This window comes from Aulonocara sp. 'chitande type north' Nkhata Bay, linkage group LG6, assembly GCF_057382095.1.
Source record: "Aulonocara sp. 'chitande type north' Nkhata Bay isolate Kocher_YH1m ecotype deep benthic linkage group LG6, A_spYH_male_GT1.1, whole genome shotgun sequence".
Taxonomy (NCBI): domain Eukaryota; kingdom Metazoa; phylum Chordata; class Actinopteri; order Cichliformes; family Cichlidae; genus Aulonocara; species Aulonocara sp. 'chitande type north' Nkhata Bay.
Genome location: NC_141349.1, coordinates 523,637 through 540,195, shown reverse-complemented (window position 1 = coordinate 540,195; position 16,559 = coordinate 523,637). Strand labels below are relative to the sequence as shown.

At 45.1% G+C, this 16,559-nt stretch overlaps 1 protein-coding gene across 2 annotated transcripts; it reads right to left on the bottom strand.

Moving 5' to 3' along the window:
* Positions 1-3,850: 3,850 nt before the first annotated feature.
* Positions 3,851-15,261, bottom strand: vps37c (VPS37C subunit of ESCRT-I). Of its 2 annotated transcripts, none has more exons than XM_086294532.1 (5): positions 14,868-15,261; positions 14,159-14,268; positions 12,001-12,172; positions 10,135-10,217; positions 3,851-7,983 (listed from the first exon to the last, which is right to left on the bottom strand). In XM_086294532.1, the coding sequence occupies exons 2-5, from the start codon at positions 14,249-14,251 to the stop codon at positions 7,267-7,269; spliced, it is 1,065 nt and encodes a 354-aa protein (XP_086150658.1). In that variant the 5' UTR covers positions 14,252-14,268; positions 14,868-15,261; the 3' UTR covers positions 3,851-7,266. The 2 variants fall into 2 exon arrangements, with proteins under 2 accessions (XP_086150658.1, XP_086150657.1); XM_086294531.1 differs by having other exon boundaries at positions 14,658-15,258.
* Positions 15,262-16,559: the final 1,298 nt, after the last annotated feature.

Sequence of the window (16,559 nt, the reverse complement as noted above, 5' to 3'; positions counted from 1 at the left end):
CTGTGAATCACTTCATCCCCAGCCTGCTGCTGCTGCTTGTGCTTGTGCAAAAGTGCAAATTTCCTCCCTTCAAAGCGAGCTGAGTGAAGAAAGGCAGAAAGGGGTGGGGAAAGTAGCACGATAAGAAGCGAGGAAGAAGGAAGGGGTAGGAGGAAGAGGTGAAGGGAAGACTTACGTGCATGTGTGTATTCATTTTCACTTCAGCAGTTCTGACTCACAAGTCTCTGTCGCCCGCCGAGTCCGACTGCAGCAACATAAACCTGTTTTCAGGTGGCGTCGCTCTCGGTTAGCTTTAGTTCTGAGGCTGAAATCTTACACTAGTGTGTCCCTCTGCTTTTCATAAAGACACCAACACACACACGCTGTGGAAGCTTCCTCGGACACCTGACTTTAGGGGTAACGAGCCCACACGTGTTAACATCTATACGTAAACACACATAACGTACATATTTACAGTCGTGGTCAGATGTTTACATCCACTCATCACGTGGTCGACTGTCATGTTAGTTTAGGGCTTTTCTTTTTCCAGGGTGGAACAGCTGTTCAGCTTTACAAAGAAGAGTTTATTTTGGATCATCCAAAATACATGAACTGTTTCTAAAGTATGTATTTATAAACCCCACTAACGTTTGGTTAAGTGTCTCTGTTGTAACTTGACTGGACATTTTTGTAGTCATCAACAACCCGCCTGACATTCAACCTCTCGAGCAGAGTTCTTTTAAAGTGGCTGGCTTCCCGGCACACAGCCGGCTTTGGGAAGGCCATTCCACAAACAGATTTGTGGTGAGCTTTGACTGTAATGAAACTGTGTTGTTCCTGTGGCTGACTAACTGATTCAAATATGAACAACACAGTTTATAAAACAATGTCTGCATCTTTATTCTCCCCCTTGAAAAAAAATCCGTGCACACAGCACACTCGTAGAAGTAAAATTTACACAACACATTACTCCTGAATAAAGTGGGATTAGCGTGAGGACACAAACTCTGTGCGGCCAGGATGGCTGCGTTTCTGCACCTCCCACATTAAACAATGCTCAAAATAAAATCAATATCGTATTATACACGATACTGCACATTGTAGATAATCGAATGTATAACAGGCTTACAGCAGTTTTAAGATAAGTTTAAATTCTTATAACACAGCATAAAGTCACATGACCTCTAAAATTCACACAGCATATTTATTCATTTTTTATTTTTTCTTCTCTGCATCTTTGTTGTGCATTTATTTGTTGTAGTGGTATTTCACATTGTAAAGCGATTTGTGCAGCCTGTTGGTAATGTGCTATATAAATAAATTTCAGTTCAGCTCATTTTTACTTCAAACATTTCAAACAGGTGCCTTCACAATCATTACAAAATATCATTCCATTATTTGTTTGAAAAGGAGTAGGCTGAAGTATTTACTTATTTGTCCCTACCCCCTCAAGTTTTACCTCTCATTCATTTAATTTTTTTTTTTGTCTTAAATTAAACAAACAATAATAAAAATATATATTCGAGTAAAATCAAGTGTTGGCTTTTTTTAAATTCTCTATTTTTAACATGTTTGATTTTATTTTCTGTTTATGTTATTTGTCTATGTTTAGCACGTTTGATTTTAAAGTGCTTAATAAATAAAGTTGGTGCTGAGAGTCGTTCATCGTCACCCTTCAAAGGGACGCTGCAGCATGAAGAAGAATAAAAGCAGTGCAGCCATGTTATTAGCAAAACGTAAAGACAAGAAAACAAACTTAATACAAAGTTGTAACACAAAATACGGCACACTCAGACAGTATGTGTCAGCACACACTCAGTTTGCCGTGCTGTGTGCAGACAGACTGGGGGGGAATACAGTTTGGCTGCTGGAGCAGAGCCGAGCATCGAGTTGGCTGTTTGGGATCATGAATGTAAACGTTTTCAGACATGACAAATTAAGATGTTTATACCAGGTTATGATAAATATTATGTGTTTACTTATTTTTTTTTTTTATATATATATATATATATATATATATATATATATATATATATATATATATATATATATATATATATATATATATATATATACACACACACACACACATTAATAACAGTGAGCTCTCAGGTAACACGCTGTAATCTGATGCACTGGGGAAACACAAGAACTGTGCTGCTTACAGCGAGCTACAGCTGCAGAGCGTAAATATCAAGCACATTGTCAGAGATCTTTTCAGTACAAGACATGAAGCAGTTACAATGTTCCAAAGTAAGAATTCATATAACATAAACAGTACAGGGAGGGACGGGTGGCTGTAGCTCAGGAGCTTGAGCTACTCATCTGCTGACGGGACGGTTGGTGGTTTGATCCTATGCTAAAATGATTTCATCAGAGTGTGAATGTTAGATTCACATAGTAGAAAGTGAGACGTGGTGTGTAACGTGCTATAATCACTGCGGCTTTTTAAACAATGATGTGTTGTATACATGTGACAAAAACATGTACATTTGATCCCACAGCAGGATCTGGAGGCCCTGTGTGCGTGCTGTCATGTTAGCAGCAGATTAGCGTTTCCTTAGACTTCACCATGTGCAAAGATCCGAGCATAAATTACGACACCACAAGATGACAAGTTTGTGCAGGAACTGTGACTAAGTGAACTCATACATCATCCTCTGGGTCTGTGACAAACAAAAATATCTTGTGTTGTTGATTCATCTCGGCGTGGACTTTGCACACTACTTTACTCCGTCACCTTCGTCACTCTCGTTTTCTCTCATTCTCCACCTCTGGTTTACGGCGCCGTAGATACGACAAAACCCCCACAACTTTCAACTCCTACTCCTCTCTGCACTGAATTTCCCAAATGTCTGCGCGTTTTCCCCTCACAGGAGCTGGCGTCATGAGCTTCACAAACCATCAACCACAGCACATCCACGAGCTCGTATCAGTCTCTCAGGCAAGAACGTGATGTTTGGGAATAGTGTTTGCAGCGTATACAACAAAACTCACTGACCCATCTAAAAGGAATTGTAAATGAAAAAGTCTTTGAAAAACCGTAATGTCTCAAATCAGTATCATGGTATATCACAACACACTGTAACAAGTGCAGCACGTGGACTACTGAAGTGAAAGATGTGACATTTATTGACATATTAGTTCCTCAGACATGATCAGAAGAATGATTTTTTGCACATTGACACTGATCTATGAATCATTCAAGCATGAAAACTGCACCATGTACCATTTTTAAATCTTAAATCTTTAGTAACTTTGTCAAAAAACACACCATGTGCTCCCATTTCTGTACTCGAGTCTGTGAGAAATGAAAGAAAACACTTTGACAGCCATAAAATAATAATTTTACACCAACAAGGTGAATCCCAAAGTGCTAAAAAGGGAAACTTGTGAAGTACATCCTTAAAATACCTGAGGAGGCTCTGGCGTCCTGAGTCCAGCCGCTGTCTGTGAGTGGTGCATGCTGTGGAGTCTTACGTCCTTCCACGATGCCTCCTCTCCTTCGTTCCCAGTTTCCTGCTGTAAGTAAGCACGCTACCATTGGACGCCATCGTCCTGCGTTTGTGTTTCCATCCCGGATGCTCTCCAGTCCTCGGCCTCCTTCCTTCCATGTAGCGTGCAGTCTCATGGTCCTGGTGTGAAGCCCTCCACTCATGTAAGGAGCTTCCTTGTGTTGATATCAGTGGCTCCTCATTGATCCAGTTAAAACCGGGTTTTCTTGGTATTAGAGAACTTTACACACCTAACTTTGATGAGTGAAGGTTTTGGTAACATTTAAGATTCATTTTCATGACTCGATGCACCTCACACAAATCATTTTTATAGCAGTATGACTCCATGAATCCTAACGTAATAAAGACTCTGAGCATTTTACTTCAAATCAACTTGTTTAATTATTCACAACCAAAACAAGAAAGAAAACATTTTCTCTTTTTCCATCTACATCATCAGTAATAGAATCCCTCCAGATCAGAACCATTAAATCAATCTGATATTTCCCTCCAGAATATTAATGCTAACTATATTAAGACATCTGCCTTGTGCTTGTTCTAAAACACTGTAAAACTATTATTATTGTTGTCGTCATTTTTCCTAACAACACTGAAGTCCTCAGGACAAATCCACCACCGTCATGTCTTTATCGTATGTGAAAGCTCGTCATGCTCGGGTTATTGCAGCATCTCTATGTGAAGTCGTCACCTACTCGTGTTCACGTAAAACCAACTGAAGCCAGCGAGACATCTGCTGTGTGTGTGTGCAGTAAGACTCCACAGGTAACACCAGAGGGCGACGTTAGCACCAAGAGAGGTGCAGCGTCAGCTCTCATCCAATCAGACGGCGCCAGTCTGTCAGCTGGTGCCACTGTGTGGACATCTGAGGTACTGAGAGCTGGATTCAGGTGAGCCATCACATGCACTCTGTCAGCTACAGCCCACATTTACCTGTGAGGAGTAAGGCACCCTTTATAAAAGACTAATTCACCTAATGCTGAAATATTTGTTTATATGTTAGTTTCTATCAAGCATTAATCAATTCAGAGTTGGCAGTAATCGTAAACCAGGAAAAGCAAACAGTGAACTGCCAATTACATCGACTACTGCCATGAAAGGTCTAAAGTACATTTGCAGTCACTGCCCTCGGGGTACCTGGTTCCTGCAGAGGAGCTAATGCTGGTCTCTTTCCTTCAGTGTCTTTGCTCTGTGACAGACATCAGCACGGTGAGCGAGCGGTTTATAAAGAGAACCTTACTGCCGTGGCTTAGCGCTCTGTGGCTAGTAACAGACAGGTCAGTTACACGCAACAGCTGACTGTACCTGTGCCTCTAAGTGTTTTCTATGTGCAGACGGTACACGAGTGAGTTTCATCAGACTCCCTCCCTGTTCAGAAGAGCGAACCTTCCATCTTTGTTAACAGCAGACCTTACAGCGAGTCTGATGCTCGTGTCTGTGGTGGAGCATGTGCTCCTTCACCACAGCGAGCCACTTTACACTTCTGCTTTCTTTCTGACAGCCAGCCGTCCATCACAGGCTCTTTCAGACAGGCAGAGGAACAGAGGATGGTTATACTAACCTGGTTAAATAAAAAATAAATGACCTCTCCAAACACCACAGAAACCTCTGTGTGACTGAGTGTACAGTGACTGTTTGCTGACTGACTGAACACCTGCTACTGCCACTGTGAAAGCCTTTGTGCTAGCAGTCTTAGCGACAGCTCTTAAAGCAGGAAGAGGTGATCTTTGACCTTGGCAGGGAAGTCAGCTGATATCCAACTTCTTCTAAATCATGTAACATCTGAAGAAGCGTGGCTCACACTGGCTACTACGATAATGACTGAATGTATCCGCACAGTGCTCGCCCTAGCATTAGCCAGCTCTCAGCTGAAGCCTGCACAGCCCGTCTTCAGGTACAGATTTACCGTGTTTTGATTAACAGCAGGTTCAACTTTGCTCTTTGCGTGTCTGACATGCACTGAAACAAAAAGGATTTCTGCACACCGCTCTCCGCTGCACAACCACACCGGGATTCCTCCCCCTCTTTAACATCATCATCATCATTCAGTCGCCTGAACTCTGAGCTCGCTTCACTAATGCAGCTTTCTGGAGCTTTCTAGCGGTGCAGTATTTCTGAGTGCCAGATCACTTTAGATTCAGTTCAGTCACTTGGAGGGATGTAAGGTACAGCTCGTCACCAAAGAAATGTGAGATTTACGCGTTTGCCTGTCACAATGTTGGCACTTCAGTTTAAAAATACACACATACTAAATTCCCTTCAACACCTCCACCTCACCTACGATGGTCTGCAGTGCCAAAGTGTTTGAAGCCAACACAAAGCTTGACTTTGGAGAGCCTCCGTGGACCAATCAGAGAGGTGCAGGGAGCACACAGCAACATGAGTGACACCAACTAATCCCTTTGTGTCAGCTTCTCCACGATAAAACATGCTTATAAGGAAATCAAGAGTGTGACCGTTCTGACAAGCGACCCTTCCTGGGTTTCCCTTTGAATTACTTATTGGAAAAATACAAAGCAAAAGATCGTGAAGATGTGTGGAGAAAACCAGAAACCTGCCTACAGTGTCGGTTCTCCAGCTAGGCTTCCACTCACAGAAACAGACATGTTTGTTGACTTTACAGAAAAGTAGGAAAGGACATCACAGTCGGGATCAGGAATCTGAAGAATTTTCCAAGTCTGCCTGTTTCCTCTTCGAGTGCTTTAAGCAGGGCTGAGAGGAGAAGCTGCTGACACAGCTGCAGCTGGGGACGTCGCAGCACCAATGCTTACAGTAGCTTCCAAATGCTGTACATGTACTGTGACCTGGAAATACACGTGGTATTTTCTGTGTAGTGTACTGTAGGTTACACACGGTGGGCTCTTGTTTTAAAGGGGCAGTGCGCACACTGCTGCTGCTGTTGAGATAGTCACCGGCTGTTTCTACTCTGGTATCTGCTACTGGCATTGGTGTGCACTACTACAAACGTAGTACTGTGACATCTCTTGCTGCAGTTTGCTTCCTCTGTCCAACACTAATGAAAGGAAGAGGAATGAAAGCAGTGTCATCAGCAGAAGTTTCTTTGGTTAAAGGAAACAAAGTGGCCGCGTTCACATTCGCTTGCAACTGGAAGAGCTGAATATCCGGGCAGCTACAGATAAGAATATGGGAACTTCAAACCCTGCACTTCAACTTCATGTAAGAATCGTACTGTGTACCGGCCTTCTCCTTTTTAATGGCATCATTTACGCCCAGAGGTCATCAAAGCAGAACATAAAGCTTCCATATCTCGTCGGTGCTCACAGAAAACAATGTGAACCACACAGACTATGGCAGGGGATGGGGACACTGTCACAGAGTGTGATTCTTGCCATGTATTTGTCATAAGGGGGAGTGCACTTGTGTCTATAAGGACTTTCTGATTGCCAAACAGCAACACACACACACACACACACACACACACAAATGACATGGAAGAGGAGGGAGGAGACAACGATGTGCAGAAGGAAGAAGGTGAGTGAGCCAGAGACAGTGTTTGAACGCTTAAACACAAACGCAACAACCTGAGACCAGAGTAGGGGGAGTTGGTGGGTCGACAAAGGAAGGGCAAAGAAATAAACAGAGACAGACTGATATTAGAGAAATAGTGCAACAAAGTAAAGCGAGAGACCTCTTGAGTCTGGGAGCATCGGAGAAAGGACAGGGCGAGGAGAGCAGGAGTGAGGGAAGAGAAAATGGTGAGACAGCAAAGGAGGAAAGATTTAAGAAGAAGAGAGACAGCGGAGCAGCAGTGCTTTCAGGAGTACGGCTGTGGAACTCCATATCCCGGTCTGTACATGGGTCTCCCTGTTGCTGACTGAGAATTGGAATAGGCTGGCCCAGATGGGTAGCTGTAGCCCCCGTAGCTGTAGGAGGCCGGGTAGGGCGCAGGGCCACTCTGAGCGTGGCTCGGGGTGTACTGGCCAAATGCTGAGCCCGGATGTGGCGAAGGAAAGGAGGGCTGGGCCGGGTAAGGGCAGCTGGCCGAAGCTGGAGGCCCAAAAGGGGGGCTAGGGCCAGAGTAGCTCCCTGCCGGAGGGAAAGCTGAAGTGGGACCTGGGTAAGGAGGGAACTGTGACGGGGCATTGGCTGGAACAGAACCTGCTGCTGCCACTACAGCAGGAGGAGTAGGGCCCGACACGGGGTACGGACTGTAGGGGAGCCCAGATGAGCCCCCTGCAGACGAGGACACGGGCTGAGAGGCGTTCTGAGGTTTGGAACTCGGCTGCTGTTGATTCGTCGTCGTTGCTGTTGTTGTCTGTTGATCCCACGGTGACAGCGGGGTGGCAGAGTCCTCTTTCAGGCATGCTGACGACGTCATGGCGGTGGCATTGCCCTCGCTCCTCTGTCGCAGGATTTCTTGGAGTTTCTCTATCCGTACGCGTCTTTTGTGAGCGAGTGAGCGCAGGGAGAGGAATCGGTCGAGGAAGGAGTCCAGCGGAAGAGATCCCTCCAGAAACTCATCTGCTAGAGCCTGCGGGACGAGACAGGTAAGACAAATGAGCGGTGCTTACTGCTGAGCAGGTATCAAACTACCTCTAAGGTCAAATTACTTGTAGTAGCCACAGACTAATGATGTGCTGCGGGGTGGGACCCACTGCTTCACAACCTGCACAATGTGACGGCACCCTGAAAACAAGCCCACAGCCTGCCACAGCCCAGATAAACAGCAGCCGCTGTTAAAGGAAGTGCAAAATCCTTCAAAGTAAAAGCATTTCTAGTTCGGATAGGTCTGCACTGCTGAGCTGCCCAACTAGATAACACAGTGTGCCCAGGGGCGCACTTAGTCCAGCTAGTCTTTAGTTGAATTTCCTGATGAATGAAGCAACTAATCCAAAACACAGCACGGAGACACGAGCTGTTCGGGCGACTGGACGAATATACTGACTATCGCCGATAGACTGAGCCCATGAGTAGGTTTGCTAATAATAATGTAGCTAATAGAAGCAGTCAACAGAAATACAAATAATAGCGCTGTTTTAACAACACCCTCTTTCATCTGCGATGCCCCTCCTCACAGGGCACTCAGATGCTTGTTGGAGCTGCAGAAGCTGGTGACAGCCTAACACACTCAGCTGGATGGTGGACGCGTGCATGCTCCTCTAAGTTAGTCGTGTTTGAGGACTTTGCTCACACTATACGTCTGCACGAGTGACACACCGCTGTGGTTACATCCTTAGGTTTACCTTTTTCATCCCAAATTGGTGATTGGCGAGTCAATGAGGGGTCATCACGACAAACACGATTGCATGACAGACAGTCAAAATCTCTGAAATGTCTCTGTCAGCGTATTTTGGGCAGTTTGTCCAAAGTTCGTTCGTTCTGCGCTCCAGATTTTAATGGCGTTAATCACGTTAATGCAGCGTTAACGCTGACAGCCATAATTGTTTTTGGAAATGAGTTCGTCCATGTTTGGACTTCTGTGTTGTAAACACGCAAATCAGTCCGTGCATAATTACATTGCTCCGCCCATCACAAAGCCTGCGCATGCGTAAATATATCGCCCAACCCTAGTGTCCACCATGCTGTCACAAACAGGTGGGTCGCATATTTACAGGCATCAGTGAGTGTGGCTGAGTAAAGAGGAGGAGCAGAGTCATCAGGAGGTCACGTGGACCCTCACGCTCGCTGCCTGATGGTGACGTTTACGTCAGTCACATCTGACTGGAGCATAGTGAGCTCGTGGGAAGTAGAATCCCAGCTCACCCATCCATCGCTGCTTTTCAGGGGGTGGGTACCATAGGCAGCAGCTCAGACGCTCTTCCACAGGGACAACAAAGCGTTCCCAGCTTTTGTCTGATCACTTCAGTGAAAGCTGACCACATCCTGACACCTGTGGCTGCAGCTCAGCTGGCAGAGCAGGTCACCTACTAACCAGATGGTTGGTGGTTTGATCCCAGTCTGCATGCCAAATATCCTCGGGCAAGAAACTAACTCCACGTTGCTTTCTGATGCATCCATCGGCGTGTGAATGTGTCCATAAATTTTTATGAAGAGAAACTAACTTTACACTGGCGTAGACGTTCACAGGCTGAGACCTTCTGAACCAAAGACATCATCTGATGGTGATTTGTGTGATTCCAAAACCTGCATTGATGTGTCAGCATTAATGGGCTCTTCACTCAGGAGCAAATTCACCGTACCATGTGCACTAACGTACAGCCAATCATGGCTACAGAATGCATCGTGTAATGATATCATACCAGGTTGTCTGTCTGCTCCATCTCAGAGATGGCGGCATCAAAAATAATTTTGATTGGTCAGACCACAGAACAGTCCAGTTAATCTGAAACAGCCTCAAAAATCCAACTTAAAACTCATCAGTGTTTCATCGAATGGTACATGCATTAGTGGGTGAAGCAGGAAACGCTGCTCCTGAGCCCACACACTGACTTCCACCACGCTGTCATGTCTGCATGCATGCAGAGACTCATAAGAAACAACACATCCCATCTTCAGGAAACTCTTTAATCTATTCGTGATCGTCGGCGTTTAGAACCCAACTTTAAACTGTTGCCTTTCGCTCATATTACCTGAACATGCTGAGCCCACGTTAAAAACATTGACGCGTCTGCCTTTACGTTAAACGATGCACCTGCAACATGTTTGACAGTCGAACACTGACCTCTGACTCTTCTTCTGTTTTGCTGCCCTCTGTCTGTAGTCTTGAGAACAGCGCTTCTGGAGACACCTGACCTGCCATGCCATCTGAGGGGAGCAAGAGTTAGAAAGAGACCGAGTATGAGCCTGGGCGTGTCTGATGATGGAAACATTAAACGCTCAGATAAACGCTCAGACTGATGAGAGCTGTGGACTCACATTATTATAATGGATTAAAAACACAGGCAAACTGAGAGGCATGCTGGGAAATTCCCACCTGTGTGTCCCACAAATAGACTTTACCTGGGTGGGCTGCACAGGTGACACACCAGCTGCTAAGGACAGAGATTCTGCAGACTGTTTCCAAACGAACGTTCAATAACGGTGCTGAAGTGCACACTTTCAGCTTTGAATCAAGAGGGTTTATACACATTCTGAACGAACCATTTTACACACAGTGCCTCGCTCACTCTGGCTCGGTGGCTGTACACAGACTCAATACTGCCATGGTCCCCTCATGTATCGATCCATCTATCTGGCAGCTCCACCTGCACAGCGGTGGAGGAAGAACTACGACTCACTGCAACACTGCACATTCATCTGGTGCCAGTTTATTAGGATTTGTATGTATTGGGCACATAAAGACTCAGCTCTCTGAAGCTGGCGCTCCCTCTGTTTTTAAACACAGACACAGATAACCATGTACTGTCGCACAATGAGCCACTGTCAAATCACCAGCTAACCTGCCAAGCAGGTTTTTCAACAGGTTCGAACTGGGAACCTTCCTTCACTGAGGTGACTGTTTATTACCGACTCACTCTCGAAACTCCGTCTGACTATCAGGTCCATGAGGTTCGTCCCACCCAGTCTTAGTTTGGCCCATGGTACATGGCTGGCGTTTATATGGTGTTTTTCACTCTCACCTAACACTTCAAGGACATTTGAACTTTGAGCTGCATCCATGAACACATTTAACAGCCTCACATGCAAACCTAGATGGATGCATGAAAGAGTACCTGGGGTATCTTCTCCAAAGGCACTTCAAACATACAGATGCAGAAGAGAAATAATAAAATCCTGAGTCACATAAAGCAAGGCTTTCAGGGGCCACGGTGAGGGATGGGTCCAGTGCCCACACTGTGTGTACTACTACCACACCCAGGGCACTGGCACTGCCAGCCTCATACTAGGAGCACCTGTGGTATAAATGTGAAACTCTTTTCAGAAAGGCTGACCTCTCATTTTGAGGTCAAGGTCACCGGGATTCAGAGTCATCTGAGACTTTAATTTTAGTAGATGTCAAACTCACTTTACATCATCGCCTGACCCCGACCAGTGACACTCCCCTTTGTGCGTTTAACTACACATTAAATGATAAAGAAACGCTGCTGTAGTAAATGATGCACGGCTCTGACATTTTCAGAAATAAATGTGTAAAATGACACCAAGTGTACCTATGTAAAAAAAGAAAGTCCTATAACAGACGGAAAAATAGGAGCAGTTTGACAACAACACCCCATCAGGTGAAAAACAAAGAAACGCTTCTGAGTGACACTTCAGGTCACTTACTAACCAGAAGGTCGGTAGTTCGATCGCTGCCTCCTGCAGTCTGCACGCCAAGATACTCAACCAGGTTCAAGTTCATCCATCAGAGTGTGAGTGTGTGTGAATGTTGTAGTAAGAGCTCAGAGAGAGTAGAAGAGTGCTGTACGTGAATCAGTCCAGTTCCCATTTCAGACATTTATAGTCAACGTCCAAAAAGACAAATCTACTTTAACCTTTTTTGACAATCAGTGGCTTTTATGTGATCATCGCACGTGATGAAAACTCACTCAGTGACACAGTGAGTCAGGTGCAGTCAGTAGTGTGCAGTGTTCATCCCTCCCCCTACCTTTCAGGGAGCAGTGCTGTCTATAGGTTTCTCTGACTGCCTCTAGTTGAGAATATCTCTCCACCAGCAGCTCCTTCTGCGACTCCAAGCGAGGCTTCATGTCCAGGTTTTGCTCAGCCAGGCTGCGATTTGATGCCAAAGCCATTTCTCTCTCCAGCTGGATGTTCTGGATCTGAAACAAAAGCATGTGATGCAATGGGAATTAGAACTTTAAGTGTCGGCATCAAACACGTGTCTGTGTAGATCCTTCAGTGTGTCTGCATCACCACATATACAAGTACTGAAATGTGGCGTTTAGTAAGCCTCAGCAGTCTTCTCTAAAAGACCGAACGATGGACTGACTTGGTGGAAGGATGTCAGCAGATTCTCCTCGTGTAGAACATCGAGTCATATCAAAAGCACTACTGCAACCACAGCGACTAACACAGGAGCCTCGTGTGTGCTGCAAACGAGCCGGATTCTCCATCTTGTTCTTGGCGTGTAAAATAACTGCAGTTAATAAGTTTGTTAGGCTGACATAAGTGTGTGCGTGTCCTGTTCCTGTACTGTGAGTACGCGTCACAGCTGAGGCATATCTTTACAGTTTTAACACGAGCCTGTGTCTTTGTGTGTACAGCCCTGCGATGTGAAACAGCTGAACAACGTTCCTAACGCTGCGTTCAGTCAAGTCAAGACCAGGATCCGGCCCTGGACTGGACTTTGGTGGCATCAGTGGGACAGCTCTGCTGTCTGTCCGCTCTCTGCACAGCTCATCAGTTTTATCTGACTGCTGTTTTTCATGCGTGAGTACATAATGTTTATTATTTTGTGACGCACATATACAGCTATGGGGACATTTTTTCCACGATTACGACCCCAAAAACATCACACGACTTTCACAACAGTCTTAATATGAGACGACTAGAACTCAAAGGAAACTGTGTCGCAGCGTCATTATTTACTGACTCAATATTACACATTCGTCAGTGGAAAACGTCTGTTGGCCTCTGGGATTAGCAGCATGTTTGAAAGTGTCACTGCGGTCAGGCTGGCATAAAGAGTTGCCCAAAAAGCCTTCACCTCATTTCTTTCCATTTTGCTTCCACGCAGTCAGACGCGTCATTTTCAAAGTGAGCAACAGTTCTCAGGCTTTTCTTTGGACACTGGCTGTTTTCAGTACTTGTACCTGATCATGTTCAGGGGAATGTTATTTGGTTTGTTAAGCCACCTAACTCTGACCTATAAATCACTCAAGCAGAAAAATCGGCTCACTCAAGGGATGAACCAGTATTGTGTCTGCACACAACAGGCAGCTTAGCAAAGTTAGAAATGTCATCTTCAGGCACTTTGTTGCTAGCAGCATGCCACAAAGCACGTCATTTCTTCCCATTCCTCCCAGTTGAAGTTATGAAAACTTAACACAGCGTGACAACCGACAAAGTGACTCTCTACAAGCTTTAACCTGAAACCCTGCTCTGTCTTGGCGTGCACTCAGTCCTTAAAAATCGGATTAAACTGGATGACAAATGAAGAAATGGCAGATAAACCACTGAGACTCCTCTCACAGGTGACTGTGTTGTCTCTGTTCACCTTGAGTAGCTCAGGTTTCTGCAAGCTTGTGTCAAATCAGCAGTTCAATGTCAGTATCTAACCTAATGATTTCAGGAGATCTGCCAACATTTGAAATCATCAGAACACTTTCACAAAACAAAACACCTGAAGTATTCTGGACTCAGTTTGAACCAGCTCAGAGATAAGGGGACATGAGTCAGTCATTTGAAATAGGAGGTGATGAAGGACACGAAGTTCCTCGGAACAACTCAACAATTTTGCATGACTGCAAACAAAGCAAAGGTTACAGGGACATAGGCAAATCCCTATTTGCTCACTTCTAGGACAATTATAATAACTCCTAACTTTATTATTTTGAAGAAGAAAAGTACCACACAACTACTGAACATTTAAAACTAAAATGCTTCCCACTGACCGCCTCGTCTTTGTCACTTTTCACTGAGCTGATGTAACCTTGGCAGAAAGACTTTATAGACCGTTTGAGATTTAAATTAGAAACCGGTTGTAGGGTCACTGCAATGCCACATAATCAAACTCCTGACTTCTCATTAAGGGAATTTAATCGGCGTTTCGACAAAGGGGAAGAAGAATGAAGCACCAGTTTCACCTCATCGGACTCCAGAGCCATCGATTCCACCCTCTCCGGACTGTCCAGGAGCTCCTGTAGCTCTGATTGGCTGAGGTCCTGAAGCTTCTCCATTTGATTTGCCAGGATGGCTGTCCAACATAAACAAATCAGGAAAGAGACATTAGAAACGCTCGTTAGAGACAGAAAGTTGACATTTACAATCTCCGAGCAGCCATGAGCCGCTCTGAGGCAGCCCGGAAAATCAAGAAAACACCAACCACGTCCCTCGCTGCTGTTCCCTAAAGAAAGTCACCACGATGTAGGCGATATATGAAAACTGCACTTAGTTATTTTCCCGCAATATGCCATTAGACAAATTATAATACAACAAATTAGCCAATGACGGCTAACAGCTAGCTAGCATAATAAAAGCGCAGTACAAACATATGGAGGCAAGTGACTGTAGGCCCCAAAACACAACAAGCTGCCTGGGCGCACAGTGAAGCGAGAACACGGGTGAAAATGAGCCGGTACTTACACGACGCTAGCAAACCAAATTCAGTGCGGCACAGAGTGGCGGTGACATCCAACAGCACCTATTTATTCCAACTGACAGGTGACGTGACACGTCCTCGGGATCTGTAATCTGCCCCGGCTCGATCCACACACACAAACACCAACCGCTTTGTTTCCGACGCCCTTTGGCCGCAAAGCTATCTACTGCTAATCGACCGACGTCCAATCTCACCTGACGGCTCGGCGCTAAGCGATACGATGACAACAGTCGCTATGATCGCAATGTCAGGCACTCAGCTACCGTCAACTTCGAAGGAAGCTCAGCGATTTGGTGCTCAAAACCGGAGCTTAGAGTCACCCCCTCAGTCCTGACGACGACTGTCAAACGCCGGTGTCTTCCGAAGATGCCTACTTTAATAAACACTCGACTACAGTCGACAAAATGCTAGAATGGAGGAAGAATTTCGCTGAAAATAGGAAAGTTTCACTCCACACTGACAGAAACCGCCGCCATTTTTGGAAGCCTACACGAATTGCGGGTGGTATTCGGACAAATCCCGAACATTCTGAATACAGCGCTCGTGAACTTTAATTACATCGAAGTTTGTATGTATAAATGCTTCCCGATAATTATTATTTCTGGGCACACTTGGATGTAATTATTTTAACTGTGTCCGTTTTCCCTAGTGTGTCCCCCATAAGGCAGGGTAATGGTACAGTCCGGTGCTCAGCTGATATAAGGGAAACCCCTGCGTGACTGTAATGTTCCGTCCTCTGCTGTGATGTCCACTTTCCACAGCGGCAAAAACACCACTGAATCCATAAAAGCGAGCTCTCACGTATTTGGCTCGTATTGCAGGCGGGTTTGTGAGCAGTAATAGCTATTAATACTAATAATAACGTATTGTAGTACTTTTTCGAGACTTGTCTTCAAATGTTATGTTTTCCTAACTCAGTGGTTCCCAAACTTTTTTGCCAGGCCCCCCTTTGTTTTACAAGAAAAATGTTCACGCCACCCCCGCGCGCGCACATGCACGCGCAAACACATCCTTTAACCACACACGCCCATATTTTGCTCCATTGCGGTTTATTTCACACCTCAAACATTTAGGAAACAATTAACTAAATACAGGTAATCTGCAGGTAGTAATAAAATAAACTACTAACTCTTTTACGCTGCGTCCGCACCTACACGGGTGATTTTGAAAACGTAAACGGCGTTTCGAATCACCGAAAACGGAGATTTTTTTAAAACTCCTTTTTTGTGTTTACGTGTGGACGAGGAATACAGAGTTCGTCATGCAACTGCAAGACTCAGCAGTCCATCTGCATCTTAAGGATAAAGGGCACTCTTTCGAGGATGCCAATGTTCACATTTTGGACAGAGAGGACAGATGGTTTGAAAGAGGAGTGAAAGAAGCATCTATGTCCACTGTGAGCGACCATCTTTGAACAGAGGCGGGGCTTACGACACCAACTCTCTGCCATCTATAATCCAGTGTTGAGATCCTTCCCAGACGCCTTAACGCCCACTCACATCCTGGGCCATCTGACCTCAGGAAATCACATGATAAGGTGGGGCCAGGTTTCACAATGAACACACCCGAAACTCTGGCTGATTGGGACCCACACCCAGTTTCACACCTTGGCTCAGGCGATTAGAGGATCATCAGGGGGTCCTTTTGTCCCTCTGTGGGGGATACTCCCACTAGGTTTATATCTGGGACTCTCCACCATTTGACCTTAGAACTGAAGAAGCTTCTCGGATGAGAGGTGAAACATCTTCAAGCAACATCTTCATTTGCATTTCTGAAACTATTTGTTGAACACTGAACTTGCCAAAAGAAAAAAACAGACTGAACATACCTTCTTAAATAAAACCAAATAAAACCTAATTAGAATGACTAATTGAACTCAATGCCAC

What these genes read in the sequence shown, in the direction of transcription:
- vps37c (XM_086294532.1), bottom strand. Translation starts at nt 14,251, where the DNA reads ATGGAGAAGCTTCAGGACCTCAGCCAATCAGAGCTACAGGAGCTCCTG. An exon ending in TGGCTCTGGAGTCCGATGAG is followed by an intron (nt 12,173 to 14,158) that starts GTGAAACTGGTG and finishes CTTTTGTTTCAG; the next exon opens with ATCCAGAACATCCAGCTGGA. An exon ending in AAACAGAAGAAGAGTCAGAG is followed by an intron (nt 7,984 to 10,134) that starts GTCAGTGTTCGA and finishes CTCGTCCCGCAG; the next exon opens with GCTCTAGCAGATGAGTTTCT.